The sequence below is a fragment of the Dendronephthya gigantea genome, unplaced genomic scaffold (assembly GCF_004324835.1).
Source record: "Dendronephthya gigantea isolate DGI-Jeju-01 unplaced genomic scaffold, DenGig_1.0 000548F, whole genome shotgun sequence".
In the NCBI taxonomy this organism is placed as follows: domain Eukaryota; kingdom Metazoa; phylum Cnidaria; class Anthozoa; order Malacalcyonacea; family Nephtheidae; genus Dendronephthya; species Dendronephthya gigantea.
In genome coordinates this window covers 16970-37854 of record NW_021163558.1, presented here as the reverse complement: position 1 = coordinate 37854, position 20885 = coordinate 16970, and the positions used below count along the sequence as shown (strand labels likewise).

Here is a 20885-nt window from a genome sequence, read left to right as displayed (position 1 = left end):
AATTCTCAAAAACCATACTCACGCGAGCGCAAAAATAAACAGCGCCAATGATATTAACGGTGTTGTTTGTGTTTATATGTAGCAATGCTTAAAACCCACTTAGGGAATTTATTCGCGCGAACTGGTAGGTCATATAGGCCAGAAGCGATCCTAGTTTTTCGCGGAGAATTATCATATTTTCAAAAATCTTTCGAAGACATCAAGCTTTGAAAGCCGTAATTAAATTTCAAAAATCTCTCAAAGACTTTGAGCGAAGACTTTGAAGAGCTTTGAACGAAGTGCAGCGTGTTCAACTTAGAACACTGAACTTCAAAGAAGCCGCAACTTGTGGGTTTGCGAGACTATTGCGTGGGAAACTCAAGCTGTATCAGTGGCGGAAAGTCAAAAAATTACAATGTCTACCGAAGTTTCATTCATTTCTGCTGATAAAAAAAAACAAAGAAGCGCTTTCCGTTTACGGGCGTCCAAATTTGACCTGTTTTCTGTGCAACAGGAAATACTGTGCTTTGACCTTGGACAGTGTACACGTCAGAAGTTCTGCTCAAACACTGTGCTCATACACGATGACGTCACTGTACGCACAGAAACTTTGCTTGTGTAAACCGGCCTTTAATCTCTGCATGAGCTTTCACGTATGAGATTTATAGATCACGTATAATCTCATGATGAGACGTATGAAGTCACGTGTAATCTCTGCATGAGCTTTCACGTATGAGATGTATAGATCACGTATAATCTCTGCATGAGCTTTCACGTATGAGATGTATAGATCACGTATAATCTCATGATGAGACGTATGAGAGTCACGTGTAATCTCTGCATGAGCTTTCACGTATGAGATGTATAGATCACGTATAATCTCATGATGAGACGTATGAGGTCACGTATAATCTCTGCATGAGCTTTCACATATAATAATTAAGAACGTGAATATATGAATATCATGGCAAATATCACGACAAATATAGATATAAAGGTGAGCCAAGCTTTGAAAGCCGTAGTTAAATTTCACCCTCCACCTGTACAGCCCAATTTTAGTTCACTAAGAGCTAGGGCTTGGGCTTTGTCATTCTTTTCACAATTACATTTTTTTCCACCTGCACAGCTGTCATTCCACATGAATATCTTTCACTGTCGACTGCCGCTAAGCTATCATAACATTCATACTCAAAACATTGGACTAGTTTATATCTAATCTTTTTCTTGTACGAACCTTTAACTTATGTCGGTCCACGACGTTTCTTGACTTCTTGCTTCAATGTTAATTACATTCACAGTTTGGTCTCACAGTTTGGCGGTCATGTTGGTCGGTTAATTTTATGTGTAAGCGGTTGGAGACTTGATGCGATCTCAAAAGGGCGCATAACGCAACGATACTTTGGATTGGCAATGTGTGTATGGACAATTCATAATAATGAAAATTGTGTCAATGTAATAAAAATCTTAAAACTAAGGCAGTTTATCTTTAAAATACGGGTTTATTTTTTATTCAAATCCGGCAAGTATTTGCAAAGAAATGCAAGTTGGAACGAGCGGAACACTTTTGAGGTCGTCTGCCCGTCCGGCAACAAACACTACATGTCAAAGATTATGCATGTCCCTTCGTGTCAGCCATCTGCGCATCGGTTCTGCTCATAACAAGGCGGGTACCGCTATTTTAAAAATTGGTCAAAATTCTAATCTCTCAAAATTTTTCTGCTTGGAAATAACTCTAGTTTTAATAATTTTCTTGTATGATTGCATGGCGACTTTAGTAATTATAATAACTTGTAGGTACACCACGTAAGTATTAAATACTGCAAAGCTTTCGGTCCGTTAACCCGGACCTTCATCAGTGCAATTACTTGAATACACGTTTGCGCGTCACTTAAATATCATGTTAGTCGTGATTAGTTTGCTCGCGCTATTAATTAAACGGTTTCATTTAATTAAGTTCTAACTAATGCGCGCGCCCTAGAAAGCAGGGCGCGCGCATTAGTTAGAACTTAATTAAATGAAACCGTTTAATTAATAGCGCGAGCAAACTAATCACGACTAACATGATATTTAAGTGACGCGCAAACGTGTATTCAAGTAATTGCACTGATGAAGGTCCGGGTTAACGGACCGAAAGCTTTGCAGTATTTAATACTTACGTGGTGTACCTACAAGTTATTATAATAACTCTAGTTTTGTTTTAAGAACCATAGCGAGCTATTATTGTGCTGATTATGCAGACAGTTTTCATAATATACAGTATATTATAATATAGCGTTCAAAATGTAAACATGGCGTTTATTAATTTACAATGCTGCACATTCGTTTCTCGATATCGCCCAAATTTGCACGCTACTGCATCGGCTTATTCAGATGTTTTAAGAATTTTTATATAAGTTTACTAGAAGCTTTTTTGTAAAATTACTGCATGATTTCTTAGTGGGTCACTTTGACATGTGCTTTGACAAAAACAACTCGCCTCCTTTTTAAAAAAATCTCGGTGCAATTTTTCATGCAACTTGGAATGCAATTCTACTTTTAAGAAATGTAAATTGGCATCCACCAAACTTTTGTTTTTATTATACTCCATGGCGCTTCTTACACTAACATTTTAAAGACTAATTGCAATGCAGGTTGCAGGAAAAATTGCACCGTGCATGTGTCAGTGCCTTAAGTGATTGATAATTGATAACTTGAAGTCCCTCGAACAATCTATTAAAGGTTTTGTAATTATTCTAAAATAAGATATCATGAAAGAAATTACCTGTTCATGGCAGGCAAGCTTAATTTATACCGTGACAATAACCCAATAAGCAATAAGTATATAACAATCATTAAAATTTTAATAACGAATATTTCATTCGCATTATAATACTCATGCAGTGTTTATTGCTTCAAATGTTTACTCATGTTTGATCAAGAACACTTATCTCATCATACAATGGCGTTGTTATTTTTATTCATTGGCAAGAATTTTCAGGTGTATATTATCGCTATATAAACGTGCAGTTATGTCAGGATTTGGTTGCACTAGTCGCACGCCGAAAACATAATCGTCTAAACTCAATTTTCCTCCCAATTTTATTATTCTTTGTGCTGTTCAATGTTAAAGTCAATTAAGTAGAAATATATTGAAGTATATGAATAATCATGCTCTTGAAGATGTCAAGCTTTGAAAACCATACTTAAATTTTTCAATATTGTAAAAATGGCATTATTAGAAATTCATGAATGTTTTAAAAACGTGTGATGCCTAAAAATATTGCCTAGATCTCGAATGTGAATATACTTGACCCATTTCACCGACCCAACTTAGTTCAGCAGGCTTTATTAAAAGTGCGAAGGAACAAGTCGGCGAGAAAAAAATAATGCAACAAATATTATTATAATAATAATCAGTCTGTCATATTATAACAGACGTTGACCGGTTTTACAGAATTTTTCGATCTCCAACTTTTAAGTTAATCAGCAAGATTATATACATTAATGACATCCGGTTGAATGTTTAATTTCTTCTCCTCAGCGACGTAATTTTCCAAGTACTAGACAGCCAGCCACGCTCGATCGTCTACACACTACACCGTAAATTTCTAATAGTGTGACCTGAAGAAGATATAAAGCGAAGCTTATAAATAAAACGGCCGTTATTTAAAACTTTATGTACAGTATTTGTAATTGGAGGACAAGCGAGAAAGTAGCGTCTCTAGCGACGACAAAATAGCCTCGCCATCTCGTGACCTAATTCAACAAATAAATTCTTGAAGCATTCCTTTCATCATAATATTGCTTTTATCTAGCAGCCTTATCTTCGTCACTCGCAATTCGAGCCTCTTCGCCTTTCGACATAAAATAAAATAATTGTGCTCCCGAACTGTGCGTTTGTAATACAACGCGCTAATATCGCATATCATTAACATTCCAAAAGTTGCTCCTCCACTGATGGAATGTGTTGCTGCGCGGAATATATGCGCAGAACGGACTTTACCTCATTTTTAAGTGATTACCACTTGGTATTCCGAAGTTGCTCAAACAGACTGATTATACTATTGTGATTATACTAAAATAAAATAACATGAATAATTCACTCTTTTATTACAGGCAAGCTTAAGACAATTATAATAACTTGTAGGTACACCACGTAAGTATTAAATACTGCAAAGCTTTCGGTCCGTTAACCCGGACCTTCATCAGTGCAATTACTTGAATACACGTTTGCGCGTCACTTAAATATCATGTTAGTCGTGATTAGTTTGCTCGCGCTATTAATTAAACCGTTTCATTTAATTAAGTTCTAATCAATGCGCGCGCCCTAGACAAGTATTTGACTAAGAGACACCGAAAAGAGCACGCCACGTACTATTAAGTGGCTTTCCCTCTTGGACGATAGTTTGATGTTTATAAATTTCAATAGATTCTCTCATTTTACGAGAGACAGTAAACTTATCGTTTGCTAAAATGGTAGCATCGTTCCATTTAATGCGATGATCATAAGTCCACGCATGGTGAGCTACTGCAGACTTATCCAGTTTACCTTTCTCGCAGTTCGTCTTATGTTCTTTAAGACGTATTGAGAGATTTCTACCGGTTTCTCCAATGTAAACCAAACCACATTCACATGGAATGCGGTACACACCAGGTTTCTGTTGTTCATCGACGCCATCCTTGTGTGTGTAAAGAGCGCGAAACAATTTGTTATTGCTAGAATGGTAAACTTGTATTCCAACTTCTTTTAAAATCCTAACGATTTTATATGAAGCTGGGCCAATATATGGTAAACAGACAGAGGATAGATATTCCGTGTCTTGCCTCTGTCTTTGCTGTTCATTCATAGCATGTTCTATGAATTTCTTAGGATAACCATTCATGTGCAGAACATCCTTCAAATGCTTTAACTCTGAGTCAATGCTATTTGAATCACAAATTGTTTTGGCACGGTTGATTAATGTTTTGCATACTGATCTTTTAATGCTAGGATGGTGAAATGAACTATAATTCAGATATCTGTCAGTGTGTGTTGGTTTTCTATAAACTTTTTCATTTCACCATCCTAGCATTAAAAGATCAGTATGCAAAACATTAATCAACCGTGCCAAAACAATTTGTGATTCAAATAGCATTGACTCAGAGTTAAAGCATTTGAAGGATGTTCTGCACATGAATGGTTATCCTAAGAAATTCATAGAACATGCTATGAATGAACAGCAAAGACAGAGGCAAGACACGGAATATCTATCCTCTGTCTGTTTACCATATATTGGCCCAGCTTCATATAAAATCGTTAGGATTTTAAAAGAAGTTGGAATACAAGTTTACCATTCTAGCAATAACAAATTGTTTCGCGCTCTTTACACACACAAGGATGGCGTCGATGAACAACAGAAACCTGGTGTGTACCGCATTCCATGTGAATGTGGTTTGGTTTACATTGGAGAAACCGGTAGAAATCTCTCAATACGTCTTAAAGAACATAAGACGAACTGCGAGAAAGGTAAACTGGATAAGTCTGCAGTAGCTCACCATGCGTGGACTTATGATCATCGCATTAAATGGAACGATGCTACCATTTTAGCAAACGATAAGTTTACTGTCTCTCGTAAAATGAGAGAATCTATTGAAATTTATAAACATCAAACTATCGTCCAAGAGGGAAAGCCACTTAATAGTACGTGGCGTGCTCTTTTCGGTGTCTCTTAGTCAAATACTTGTCTAGGGCGCGCGCATTGATTAGAACTTAATTAAATGAAACGGTTTAATTAATAGCGCGAGCAAACTAATCACGACTAACATGATATTTAAGTGACGCGCAAACGTGTATTCAAGTAATTGCACTGATGAAGGTCCGGGTTAACGGACCGAAAGCTTTGCAGTATTTAATACTTACGTGGTGTACCTACAAGTTATTATAATTACTAAAGTCGCCATGCAATCATACAAGAAAATTATTAAGCTTAAGACAGTTACCCATTAAGCAATAAAGAGATAACAATCATTAAAATTTTAATGACAAATAGTTGGCCATGGGAGTTAGGTCTGTAATATTCCATGTCAAAGTACAGCATGAAGAGTAGTGTTGTATTTATTACATGCATGTCTAGTTTAATGGATATTGATAATCAAAGTAAGGTTTATAGTTACGGAAACCACTGAATATTTCTATGCCACACAACAAATTCCATCATCAATCTGATATGTTCAAAGTGTTCACATGATTTTATATGAGCGTAAATCTCATACGTGAAAGCTCATGCAGAGATTTACGCTTATATAAACTCATGTGAACACTTCAAACATATCAGTTGATGGAACTAACAGCTGATGACACAAACAGTATAAACAATGACTTCACACAACTTTTTTTTAAAATTGCAAGATAATTCATAGGTCAGACCATTGATCTTCGTAATAAGCCGACTAAAACCAGGTCTTAACCACGGTGCTAAGTGCTTTGGTTGGCGTTTCCAGTCCCGACCTGTCTTTTGAATTGTCTATGATCTCATACGTGAAAGCTCATGCCGAGATTTACGCTTATATATAAACTCATGTAAATACTTCAAACACATCAGATCGTTGATGGAACTCACAGATAATGACACTAAAGCCTGTTTTCCACTAGGCGACTTTTTTCGCGCGACGCGACTTTTTTCGTCATGAGCATGCGCACTGCAGTCAACGGGGACTTTTTTCCTGGAATATTATCGCGCCGCGCTCGCTGAAAAAAGTAGGATCATGTCCAACTTTGTTCGCGCGAAAAAGGAGCGAGAGAGGAATTGACGAAATTTCTTTTTCAAAACATGGACGATACAAGTAGTCTTTTGCTTGAGAAAATAGATGTACAATGTCTGGAAGAGCTTAATTTACGCCAAGCTAAAAGCCGAAACGATAGTGGAGAAACAGGCGACAGTGCAGAAGAGTCTCCAGAAACGGAGAATAATGAATTTGACAAGGAGTTTTTCCTCGAAGAAGTGCGAACACTATCTTGTCTTTGGAACACAAGTCTCAGCACATATAAAGACCGAACAGCAAAGGCCAACGCTTGGAAGAAATTATCAGAAATTCTTAACAGAGATGGTAAGGAAACTGGAAACTTTGTTTTATGGTTGGACTCTAAAATTTCAAGCAATTTTTAAAAATTAATAAAGCTCACAAAGACACAAACAGAATGAAGTATATTTCTTTATTAAAGCTATAAAGTATTTCAGTATTTTGTGTCTTGGTTTTATATCATAAATTAAATTTAATGTAAAATAGTAAAATTAACTTAATATATTATATAGGCATAACTAATAGAATATCAGTTGTTTCAGTCCAATTTGTGATCTATAGCTGTATTTTATCCATATTTTTGGCTTGAGATGTTTTAACTTTGTCAATGTGTGTTGCATAAATGCATGATAGCTGAACTGATATTAAATACCCAAACCCAATTTAAGTACCCAATAATATTTATATTATTGTACTTTTTATATTTTAGTTGATTTGTTTCAAAGACAGCTGAAGAACCTGAAGGACAACCTAAAAAAGTGCCTCGACAAAAGGTCAAAAATGACAAGATCTGGAGCGACTGCATCCTGCCTGCCAATGTGCCGTTACTTTGAACAAATGGCATTCCTGTATGGTTGTGTAGGAAATAGGCCAACTGAAAGCAATCTAAATGCTATCTTGTCCCCCCTGCTGATACTATAACAGTGGAAGGCAGTTCAAGTGGGTGCACTCCAACCAAAGATGTACCCACCACTTCAACAAGAATGCAGACAACAGAAGCTGCAAGGGCACACAAGCGTCCCCTCAGTTCTGAACTCTTTTCAACCAACAGAAGTGGAAACAGGATGAATAGAGATGTGGTAGAACTCATGCTTTTAAAGCAATTAACTGACAGTGATGCCATGTACAAGAAAATGACTGAAGAGGATGACGACGAAGATTCATTATATTGCCGAAGCCTTGTACCTATTATGAAAGGATTGCCTGATAAAAAAAGAAGGCTGGCTAAAATAAAGATCAGTCAATTGTTGTTTGAAGTAGAATTTGATGATGTTGCTTAGGTATTGTAAAGTTTAATTTCTTGAGGGGTGTTTACATGAGCTCTACAAGGAGGCAAACCCTAGCAGTAGGGCTGGATTTCATCTTGCATTTACATGAGACAGAATTGAATATTGTTGTGTAGTCTAACTTAAGAAATAACCAACAGAAATTTGAATATTGTGTTAACTTAAGTGGGATGTTGCCCAGCAAGGTCAGCCCTCCCTGTATGGGCTCATGTAAACACCCCCTTAATTTATTATCAACAGTTTGTTATTTATATATATATATTTATAAAAATTTTTTACCAAAATATATGCAATAATTTAACATGTATATAGTTATAAGAATGTTCAAATTTTACAATTTTTACAAGTTACAATTTGCCTTTACAACATTATTTCAGGCTCTTGTTACAGTTGCCCATTGCCAGTCTATTGCCCCTTCTTTCATAAAATAGTCTTTATAATCATCTCGCACTTGCTTGGCGTTTCTTGAGTAGTTATTTGAACACATACGTGTAATGGGTAACAGATCATCTGAGCTTCCATTCCTTCTCCACTCACCAGGAATTGTACCAAAGGAACTTTCTTGATCGACATAATTTGGTGGGCAGTAGCTATAAGAATTGTTTCTTTGACTTGACTTCATTAAGAAGTTGTGCAAAGCAACAACAGCTTTGGTAATAAGTACAACCCTAAACCGTGTAGCTGTGATACCAAAAGCGTTCTCAATTACTCTTCAAGCTCTTGAGAGCCGGTAATTAAAAATCCTCTCAGCTACAGGTAAATACTGATCAGGGTAGGGTTTCATCATATTTGTTTTAAGACCAAAAGCATCATCTGCTAGGAAAACATATGGAAATTTTTTACTTGGAGAAATGAATAAAGACTCTGGCTCAGGAAAATCCAGCAAATCATCTTGTATTGCACGCCCAAGGTAACTGTTTGCATTTACACTGCCGTCAGATTGTCTGCCAGTATCACCAACATCCACCAAGGTGAACTCATATCGGGCATTGCAAACAGCCAGCAAGACGATACTGTGAGTTTTTTTGTAGTTAAAGAAAGTTGACCCTGAACGAGCAGGTGCCTGCATCACAACATGCTTGCCATCCAATGCCCCAAGGGCATGAGGAAAGTTCCACCTCTGTTCAAACTCTTGAGAGATTTTTTTTTGCACTCTTTCACATCTGACGGTACACGTAAAAACCCTTGTTTAGAAAGACAATGCCATAATACATCGCAAGTCTCTTCAATTATCCGGCCAATTGTTGTGGGACTGATACGATAATTCGCAGCTATTGTCGTTTGTGCGTCGCCAGTTACAAGATATCTGAGGGTTACGCCTAGTCTTTCGTCCGGAGGGATAGGTTCCCGCATTTTTGTGGATTCTTTCTTTATTAACGGTGCGACCCAAGATAGTAAAAGCTCAAACATACCGGGAGACATCCTGAACAGACGAAAAAAATACTCGTGGTCTGACAGCATTAATTCTCGTACAAGAACGTTAAATTCACCCTTTGACTTGCGTTCATCGTAAACTTTTCTCACCCAGAATCTTTTCTTGTATTTTACACGTTGCCTTCGCTTTCTTAAAAGCAGCAAAATCACAATTCTTCGTCTTAAAATCCAGCGTCTATTTAAAGCTGCCATGTTTGTTTTTCTTGTTTGCAACACTTTTTGACCAGTCGTTTGGCTGATTCGCCAGTTTGCGCTCGCTTATTGGCCCGCTCAGTGGAAATTGCAAACATTGATCGCGCAAACTGTTCTCGCGAAAAAAGTCGCGTCGCGCGAAAAAAGTCGCCTAGTGGAAAACAGGCTTAACAGTATAAACACTGACAGAATGACTTATAACACAAATTATTTTTTAAAATTGCAAAAAAATTCATAGGTCAAACCATTGATCTTCGCAATACGCCGACGAAAACCAGATTTTAACCACGGTGCTAAGGCTTCCAAAGGACTGATCATATTTCAAAGACATTATCGAGTTCCTCCTTCTCAACTATATATATATATATATCCCAGAATTTGTAATATTACCCTAATCTATCCCGATGATGACTACAAGCTAGTTGAAATGTAGATAGAATAAAACTACAAAATGTTACTTCGAGTTACTGTTCTATTGTATTTTATAAAGTCAACAGATTTTACGAATCACATCAGGTTTGATGTTACATTTCTTATCCCCAGCAACGTAATTTACCAGTGTGTGATAACCACGCTCATCTTCACCGTGTAGTACACCTGTATCGCCAAATCTCAGTTCAGTAACAGGCAGCGTGCGTTTGTCTGTCAGGTATCCACTGTCTTCACGCCATGTCCAATAATTCTCGCCACAATTACATTTTCTTCTACCTGCACAGCTCTTGGTCATTCCACATGAACATTTTCCACTGTCGACTGCCGCTCCACCCCAGTAATTCATCTTTGAACCTTGACGTGATACCAACCAACCATAGGAATCTGTCAAAAAAACGCTACCAAAACATTTATATTTAATAAATTAGTTTATCCAGGGGATGGTTAAACGCGAGAATAAACGGGCTTCGTATAACCCAGTTTTATCACCTAATTGTTAACTATCAGCCGCATAAGAAATTTATACGGTGGATTGCGACTAAACACCGTTTAAGCTAAACGCCTTTCGAACAATCGCCCCAGATTTTAAGGATCCGGAGATTCTCATTTCGGCTTTTAAAGTTTCCGGAGATTCTCGTTCCGGGTCTTAAAGATTCCAGAGATTCTCATTCCGGGTCTTAAAGATTCCAGAGATTCTCATTTCCCATTCCCCGTTCCTTGATTTCCCGTTCCTGGTTTTAAAGATAGCCGAAATTTGAATAATCGCCTTTGTAATTATGCTAAAATAAGATAACATGAATAATTCCCTCCTATTGCCGGAAAGCTTAAGATTGTTACCCATTAAACAATAAATAGATAACAATCATTAAAATTTTAATCACGAATACTTGGGTCTATAATATTCGATGTTAAATACAGCAATGCGAGTAGTCTTGTATTTATTACATGTCTAGTTTAATGAATATTGAAATTTCAAAGTAAGGTTTATAGTTACAAAAAGCACTGAATATTTTTATACAACAAAACAAGTGGTATCATCAATCTGATATGTTCTGACTGAAGTGTACGCTTCCAACAAGTCAGATCGTTGATGGAACTTACAGCTGATAGCACTAACAGTATAAACACTGACTTAACACAAGTTATTTTACATAGGGCAAATCATTGCTCTTCGCAATACGTCGACGAAAACCAAAAAGTTCTTAACCACGGTGCTAAGCCTTCCAAAGAACTGATCATATTTTAATGAAATTATCAAGTCCCTCCTTATTAACTATACTAGAAATACATTGCATGCAAAGTCCCCTCGCCTAAAGCAATAAACATATATTTCCATCACTGAAGTGAAATGCTATAATACTCGTTTCTGCCGAATGATTGAAGTCGTAAAGTAAAATCCTATATTTTGGTACAATTACAAAGTCGACTCTCCAGCTATCAAATTCGATTATAATCATATTAATAAATTGTGCTACGAATAGTTTTATATACTACAATTTTTAGCGAAATTTCAATTACTTTTTAAACAGATTAACCTTTAAAAATAAATACTTTCCAAATCAAAATCATTTCAAGGAAATTGACGAATAAATTCAAGACTTACAAAATGCTTGCATGCTTTAAAATACAAAATCTACCCACTTACCTGTTCAACAGCACTTCAAAAATGCCTCAAAATCGTAGTTTTTTTTACCGTATATTTGAATGAAAGTTTTTCTATCCGAGGGCATCTTTTACATTGTATTTTATTGAATTTTACGAATCAATTTTTCGTATATTTTTAAGACCATCCAAATGAAAAATATTATTTAAAAGTTTTATAATTCAAAATATCAGTTATGCTGACGTGATGAAAATTTTAATTTAGCTAATCGCACGTTTGTAAACGTTTGCTAGTTACCAGTTTTAACTCGTCTTAAACTCACGCAGGCGCATAACTTACAAAAACGCCCAACGTCCATGACATAATAGCAGACAACTTTCATTTCGCATTTGCATTCCCGGGCGTAATTAAAATCTCCGGGCGGAATTAGTGCCCTCGCCCGGTGCTTCGCACCGGCTCGGGGATAAATCCCAGCATTTTTAATCTATCCCGATGATGACTACAAGCAAGTTGAGAAGTAGATTGAATAAAACTACAAAATTTTTTTATTTAATTTTATGAATCATATCAGGTTTGATGTTCGATCTCTTATCCCCAGCAGCGTAATTTACCCAGCGCATGATAACCACGCTCATTGAAACCGTCAAGTATACCTGTATCGCCAAATCTCAGTTCAGTAACAGGCAGCGTGTTCTTGTCTGTCAGGTATCCACTGTCTTCACGCCATGCGTAGTCATTCATGTCACAATTACATTTTTTTCCACCTGCACAGCTGTTGGTCATTCCACATGAACACTTTCCACTATCGACTGCCGCTCCACCCCAGTAAGTCATGTTTGAACCTTGACGTGATACCCACCATCCGTCGGAATCAGTCAACAACATGCTACCAAAACATTCATATTTTATAAACTGCTCACAATTCTTCGACTGCTTGATAATCGCGACAATCTGCTCCATGGAAATGTTATATTTAATCTTTCTTTTGTAAGAACCTGGAGGATTATATCCGTTAACTAATGTTCTCGATTCACTGTCATGTCCAATCTCTGTCACACCAACACCATTCTTTGAAACCATGTCACAAAATACTCGAACCGTGAGGTTTAGTCCTTCAGGCTTTATGGAATACTTTCCACTATCAGATGATGGATATTTTGTTCGTAAAATCCTGCACGATTTGTTGGCATCATTTGAATTTTCTGTAAATGAGGATAAAGGTTTTGTCACTACTAATGTGTTTAAAGATAATTTTAACAAATGTTCGTTTATTGGGTATGAAAGAATGATGAATTATGAATTCTTCTGTTTTAAGATGACTCAGCAAACAATGCAATTATACTATACTAATATTTATCACAGGTAGCCCCCAATTGGGTTGGTATATTTTTATACATAATACATTACACTAAACCGCACGAAGTTGCGCCTGCGATAATATGCCAGCAGTTGAATGAAGAAAGTGATACTTCATGTCATTTTGCATAGAATGTATTTAAATATTTAGCGAAAAGCAAACCCAATAGCGGGCTGCCTGTGATATAATAATAAAAAAGAAATCGGAAAAACGCATTTCATTAGATAGGGGGATGGTTAACTTGTATTTTGCATAAAAAACAGCGATATTAGTGTTCAAAGTAAATGTATTTAGAGAGTCGTCTAAACTATGCAAAATTGCAGCAAAACAGCAAAATATGAGAGAAGCATTGCTCCTTTTTGAGAAACATTAAGGAACGTATATTTCAATGAATAATCTGAAAAAATTGCACTGGTAAATGAAAATGTAACAGTTTGTTAATGATGAAATCGGGTGTGTTTGGAAATTTTTTATAATTGAAAAAACACAAATATGGGAATATAAATACGTAAAAACATATAAATATTTGAAGTTAATGTTCCGATACTTTTTTAAAAATATGTTGTTCATGTGGTTCTAATGGGATTTTACACACTTGCAGCTTTATTAAACCTACGTTGATCCTTGGGTGACAGGTTCTCCCATGGAAGGCCTTTATTGAATGGGACTTGGCTTGCGATTCCCTAACGATAATTATTCCTTGAGAGTGGAATGGTTTGACCATGATACCGTCCATATCTATCATTCCCACTATTCGCAGCATTTCTAATTAGTGTAATCGCACTCAACTAAATGACATCCTTTGAATTAGTCCACGTTCTATCACTGGTTAAATACTACGTGCTAGGTCTACGTGCTATACTAAAAGGTATACGTACTAAGTCTACGTCATAAAAGATCTACGTACTACCTTCTCGACAACCAAAATGCATCTATTTGTCTGCGAGCGTTTTAAAAATGCAATATTACTAAAAATATTCCGCAATATCTCAGCTTATTACCATCACTATTGAACTCGTTTCAAAATAAGCTTTTGAATGGTATGTTTTGTCTGGTTTTGTGCTTAAATCAAACAAATTAGTTTTTGTTGGTAATAGTTACATAATTTAATATTTATTATATGTAATGTTTTTTAAAATTTTTGTGCGATGAGCAGATAAGCACATGCTCATGCGCTCAGTAAGATATTTCAGGACCTTTTTGACATTTTTGTTGATAAAATGAAAATTATGTGTGGACTAGTAGCGGAGAAGAAGAAAATTTCAAAAATTAATCAACGGATTAACGATTTTAACATTTATTTGCCTTGCATTTAGTTACAGCAGTAACCAATAATCTCTTGTGAAAAGTTTATCGCTTTTTGCTCGTTTGCTATGGTTTCTTTAAGAAAGGTTTCAATAGTGAGCCATTTGACTAAGTTTAAACTATATCTTCATCTTCATCATAGTCATCATCATCGCTGCCTTTATTTTCCTTCATATCTTCCATCTCGTGGTCGTTTCAAAGTCTCTTAATTAGAATTCCTCTTATCAACTGCAGCTTCTATGCATGGCTTCTTCTTGGTCAAAATCATCATTGTTATAAACGCATCTTTTGCGTCCATTAATACTTTCTTATGTACTGGATCTTTCTTTAGTTGTCTCATCCACAAAAGACGCTATAAATAGGTATTTTCTAATTCTTTCTGGAGTCTAGGCATAATATTCAAGTAAGCTTTTTCTTTAGCAGAGTGCTCATCGAAACCACTGTTTAAAAGGCCTTCTTTATTTCCTCGAAAGCTGGTTACTTTTTTGTTCTATTAGCGATATCCAATGATCCAAGTCAGTCGCCGTTGAACTTCCAGACTGCTGAATGGAAATTGTCGAGACATCGTCTGGGTAATGCCTTTCTTGACTGTCCGAGGCTGTTTGAGACATATTGGTGTGCCCGCGCCAAGTTTGGCACCGCATTATATTCTGCCTGTGAGTTTGTTTGTTCGCATCAATACGTTTCCTTAATCACCTAGTAAAAATTCCTTGCACATGCTTGGAATGTTTGGAACGTTCTTTTTTCAATTTCAATCTCAAACTCTGATAATTGCGTGTATCTCTGCTTTTATGCACCCAAGAAGGACAAAAATACCACCATTCGATTCAGCGTAAGAAATTATACTTACAGGTCTTAAATATATTACTAAACAAAAGTATTCGCAGCGATTTATGACGTTTGAAAGACAAACGAAATTGAATTGTTGACAAATTGCTCAAAATTACTATGCTATACTTTACTAGTAATAGTAAGTTTGGTCTTTGATATCTTTCATATCGTTGGTTTTCTCTTTTAATTTTTGTCCTTAATAAGTAGATCGGTCTTACATACGATTTTTTATAGTACTTTGAGCGAAATATTCTATTTCGAAGGTTTTAAAGTATAGTTTCAATAAGCGAACTTTATGACAAATCGCTCAAAATTATTAAACAAATTCAAAATGCAGTACGCTTAATCCTTGACTTCTGTATCGTTGCTTTTCTAGTTTCCGGCTCTACACCAGTTTATTCGTCTCACGTTTCTCTTCATTTGATAATATTTTAGATAATATTTTTAGCCTAAATATTTTATTTCTGAAGATTTTAAAAAGGCGCAATTTGACCTTAAGGTGGCTCCCTACAGTTTTGATTGTGTAATGCGCAATTGTGTGGAAAGACCATTATTTTATCATCTTACAAGTATGATCACGAAACTTGGCCACATAACTGCTATGATATCGCAAATTACGAAATATATAACATTTCATAAAATTCCTCGTTGCCATGGTAAAATAACGATTTAAAAAGGGCCAATTTACAGATTCGAGATAATTTTTTCAAATTTTCTTCGGTAAAACTTTCTAATTTTTTCCACACAGTAATCTTATCCATAATTCTTTCTAATGTTAGCATTTAAAAAAAATCGTACGAGCACTTTTTTTAAATCCTCAAAAACCTGTTTTTTAATTAAAAAAAATTCGGCTCGTACGATTTTCTAAAACTTGCACATTTTACGCATTTCAAGATTACAGAAAACTGTGTAAAGTTTGAAAAGAATTTACCGAAGGAAAAACGAGAAAAATACATTTATTTTTATGTTTATGACGTCACAAAAATCAGGATTTCAATTTCCTCGCGCGACCAGTCGACATCCCGCGAAGGCCCGCGCGTGTTTATCAAAAGTTCACAATGACAAGTTTTAAAAAGCCCGCCCTGCATGCAACATCAGCCACGCGTGTTGCGTGTACTATTTCGCGCGCGACAAAATTACCGCGATACAACCTTAGAACTGTAGGGAGCCACCTTAATGTACCAACCAACCAGGCTGCGGCCGACAGGAGAATGTAAGTTGGTGTCGTTAGAAATGAGTGGACGTTTTACTTCTAGGCAAGCATTGCGGGCACCGCATTTTAGTACTGGTTTCTTCTTGTTTCGTAGTGGACAGTATTCCCGTTAGTGTCTACGCCTATTGTAGCCGCGGCTGTTTTATGAGCAGATGTGCATGTGCTCATGAGCAGTTATGAGCATGCGCTCATCTGCTCATGGAAAGAAAGAATAAAAAACATTACGTCAATAAAAATTTTGGAGCATTTAAAATTTGTAATCAAATTTTTACGGTGTAAATATTGAATTACGTAACTATAACAATTAAACTGGGCATGTTTACTCAAAGCTTGTGAGATGTTTTAAGCGCAAAACAAGACCGAAACATACCATTCAAAGCTCATTTCAAAACGAGTTCAATAGTGGTGGCAAAGAGCTGAGATATGCGCAATATTCTTAGTAATGACATTTTTAAAACCGCTCGCAGACAAATAGATACATTTTGGTTGTCGAGAAAGCCCTACGTAGATCTTTAGTATACGTAGACCTAGCATGTAGTATTTGACCAGTGCTAGTAAGTTGAATAATTCAAAGGATCGATGTCAATTAGCTGAGTGCGATTACACTAAATAGAGACGGAGCAAAGTTGGGAAGTAAAGATATGAACGGCATCATTGTCAAACCATTCTACGTTAAGGAATAATATGGTTAGGGAATCGCAAGCCAAGTCCCATTCAATAAAAGCCTCGATGGGAGAACCTGTGGCCCAAGGATCAACGAAGCTGCAAATGTGTGCAATCCCATTGGAACCACATAAACAACGTATTTTGAATAAAGTATCGGAACATTAAATTAAATTAATTGAACATTATATTGTTTACATTTTTGCTGCTTCCCCAAATGGTGAAAACAAAATTTCAGCAACGAGCGTTAACTATATACCCAGAACCCACCCATCGGAAGCTACTCGGCCTTTTACGACATTCCGGATGTCATCACAAACAACGCTTGAACTCCTACACAACAACACTAAAAATTCTGAGGTGGCATGTTTTCCTCGCTGGATGGAGTTGGGGTTTGGGAATGGGGTACGTTTAGAAAAACGTAATTAGGTAACATTTTTATGCAGCGTATTTTGCATATTTTAGAGAGAGCCTGAAATAATACCGATTTTGAAAAAAAAACATCTCCATGATTTTTTTCAAAAATACAACTTGAATCAATGAACAAAAATGGAGCATGGTTTGTTCACATGATTCGAAAATTAAGGTCTTTGTTACTGCTGAAATGTGTTAAAAATAATCTTGTCTAATGTATAAAATGTTTCATTGTAATCTGTACGACTTTGTTTTCCCATTCTCAGCAATGCATGTAGCAAAGAACAATTAACATTTTAACCCTTTTATTTTCAGTTGGCAATATCGAGAATGCTTATAACCAGGCCCGTAGCTAGAAGCTTAATTGAGGACGGGGGGGGGTGTTAACTATATTCATACACCCCCAATTAAGCAGTCTAGCTACGGTCCTGCATACAACAATATCATGGCAGAAAATTCGGACATAATTAACATTTTACTTGCCGAAATTTGCATACGGTGTCAAATTATATAATACAAAGCAACAATTGACACTGTACAATACAAAATACTAAAATGCTAAAATAATTCTATTAGCAAGTCACTTCCTTGTTGCAGAACAAGTTACTCTGAGTATTTTGAAGCAGATTTTTTGGCATATTTATGACATATTGGCATATATGTATATAATATAATATATAAATAAATAATTTTAATATATATATATAATAATATATATATATATATATAATATAATAATATATAATAATATATATATATAAATATATATATTAATATATTATATAATAATATAATATATATATATATATAATAATATAATATATATAATATATACACCCATTGGCAAAACGTTGGCCGCAGATAGATAGATACTCGAAATCTAATTAGAATTTCATATGTTGTGTAATGATTGAAATCCCATGCAAATGTAATCATACACAATTCTAATTAAACTTCGAATATCTATCTATCTATTTGCAGCCACGTTTGTTTATATATATATTAATATATATATATAATATATATAATATATAATATATAAATAATATAATAATATATAAATATATATATATATAAAATATATATATATTAATATATATATATAATATATATATATAATATATATAATCAAAAGCCTCCCAAAAACATACATTTATATAAAGCTTCAAATCATTGAAATCAAAAAGTAAAACATCATTTGAGAAGAAAAAAAAATATTACGTTTCGGGGCACAGCCCCTTCGTCAGAAACGATATAAGATCCTCTCCATGTCATTAAATACCATAGCCCTAACATTTTCATTTTACGGCAATTAATCATCCTTTCACATAAACTAATACTCCTTTTAAATTTAAACCCCTTGGAATAAAGTATTCAATTTCTCAATCCAAAAACTTTCTCTTTCAGTGGGTTTATTAACATCAGTGACGTCAATAATTTGCACTAAAAAGTCATTAAACCCTAAATGCCCTGCTTCAAAAAAATGTTCATACAAATGCTGTCCACAAATACCCTTTGTCCTTTAGCAAATCTATTGATCGAACTCTTATGGTTATTAGACCTTAATCTAAATGACGTCACTGTGTTGCCCACGTATTGTTTACTACAAGTTTTGCAAGTTACCAGATAAATCACTTCCTTTGAATTGCAGTCAAAGAGATGGTTAATATAGAACCTACGCCGCCGAACCGCACTATAAAATACTTCGCCTATCACAATAGAATCACAAACTTTACACTTTCTACTACCACATTTAACCAATCCCCTTAACTGAGCATTCAACTTTTGCAATTTAGCCCTAACCAGATGATATCTAAGGCTTTTGGATCTTTAAAAACATACCATAGGCTGTTTAGGCATAACGCTCAAAAACTGCCCAGACAAACCTACAATATTTTGCAATTCCCTAAAAATACCATACAATTCACGCAAAGCTGGGTAAAAATCTATGACAAAAATACTTCTGCTTTTTTGTTCACTATTTTGTTGTTCCACCTCCTTATTAAAAAGCGCTGAACGATCCAAAAGCCTCACTCTCTCAAACTGACTTTCAACAAATTCATTACTATACCCCCGTTTGGCCAAAAAGCCTTTCAATTCCGCCAATATAAATTTTACATGGAGAGGATCTTATATCGTCTCTGACGAAGGGGCTGTGCCTCGAAACGTAAATATATATATATATATATATATATAATAATATATATATATAATATAATATATATATATATATATATATATCTGCGGCCAACGTTTTTGCAAACGGGTGTATATATATATATATTTATTATCGTTCTAGTTACGCCACTAGTGTTGAAAGACAGTAGATTACTTATTCCAACATCATGCTACGTGACATATGATCTATTTATTTATTGACATTTCTATTTTTGCAATTTAATCATGATATATCATGATAGCTATATATGAAATGAAATAAGAAGTCGGGCGTGTATGACACTTTGCTCTAGCTGTTTGACAACGTATATAATATCTTTTCGGATAAACCTATCTGACGACTTTCAAATATTTCATGCGTAAACAAAAGTTTATCGTACCTTTGGAGGGGCTTTGTGACAACTTAAGCTTCGGGTTACTTGTTGGAATTGATTTCGAAGATATCTATGTAAAAAAAGACTTGTGTCGTATTTACTTGTGCCGTTGTTTTATTTTTCGGGATTATTCGTTCCAAGCAAAAATTGTTGATCTGGTTTGAAGTAACAAAAATTTAAGGAAAAAAAGATCTCGTTATAGTCTAACCTTTTTGATCATATAAAGATGTTTGAACTCGCGATTTCTCGTACTTTCATCATCGTCAGATGTGTCTTGAAGGGTTTTGCTGTTGAGCTCACATCGACCTTTACCGGCTCCAGAGGTTTTGTAGTTTACTGACACACATGATTCATGAGCAACGCAGTGCCTGCATTCTAATTCAGTTCCTGCATGTTTAGTTTCGATGACATGATTCGCTAAATATTTGCCATCAATTCTGCGAAAGAAGGCCTCGGCGACTGAGCATTCACCCGGCTGGAGTATCCTTGAGATGAAAACTAAAGCACAAATGCTTAATAAGACAGCCATTTTCAATTTGAACATATTGCTCTTCCTTTCGTATTTTAAACGTAAGAAACATTTCCGGGTGGGAGTTTAAGAGAATTAGAAATAATCAGCGAGAGCTTTACTACGTCATTTCGAGTTCTCTTAAACTCCCACAAGTGTTTCTATAACTGTGTAGAATCACAGCAAAAAATGTTTCTATTTTTTTTAGAGTACAACTCAGTAAAAAGACTTATAATTTTCATTACATTACTTCGCTAGTCATTTTCGGCGGAAAAAGTCAACAGTTATAGAAACACTCTTTTCTACCATTATATAGAATCAGCGCTTCTCGACCAATCAGCACGCGCATACTATAAG

General features: G+C 35.4%; 2 protein-coding genes across 2 annotated transcripts; one reads left to right on the top strand and one right to left on the bottom strand.

Annotated features, from left to right (window-relative positions):
- Positions 1-6767: 6767 nt before the first annotated feature.
- On the top strand, positions 6768-8018 carry LOC114543770. Its single transcript, XM_028562618.1, has 3 exons — positions 6768-7044; positions 7448-7591; positions 7663-8018. Exons 1-3 carry the CDS (start codon positions 6768-6770, stop codon positions 8016-8018), a joined length of 777 nt encoding a protein of 258 aa, XP_028418419.1.
- Positions 8019-12250: 4232 nt separating this feature from the next.
- LOC114543771 (neurexin-4-like) lies at positions 12251-20287 on the bottom strand. The gene is made up of 3 exons (XM_028562619.1): positions 20229-20287; positions 20027-20090; positions 12251-12887 (listed from the first exon to the last, which is right to left on the bottom strand). The coding sequence occupies exons 1-3, from the start codon at positions 20238-20240 to the stop codon at positions 12274-12276; spliced, it is 690 nt and encodes a 229-aa protein (XP_028418420.1). The 5' UTR covers positions 20241-20287; the 3' UTR covers positions 12251-12273.
- Between the last annotated feature and the right edge of the window lie 598 nt (positions 20288-20885).

Bases quoted from the DNA above. Each gene is read 5' to 3' on its own strand.
- LOC114543770 (XM_028562618.1), top strand. From the start codon at position 6,768: ATGGACGATACAAGTAGTCTTTTGCTTGAGAAAATAGATGTACAATGT. The intron at 7,045-7,447 runs GTAAGGAAACTG...TTTATATTTTAG, and splicing joins AGAAATTCTTAACAGAGATG to TTGATTTGTTTCAAAGACAG. The intron at 7,592-7,662 runs GTTGTGTAGGAA...ATACTATAACAG, and splicing joins ACAAATGGCATTCCTGTATG to TGGAAGGCAGTTCAAGTGGG.
- LOC114543771 (XM_028562619.1), bottom strand. The intron at 12,888-20,026 runs GTACGATAAACT...CCTCATTTACAG, and splicing joins GTCACAAAGCCCCTCCAAAG to AAAATTCAAATGATGCCAAC.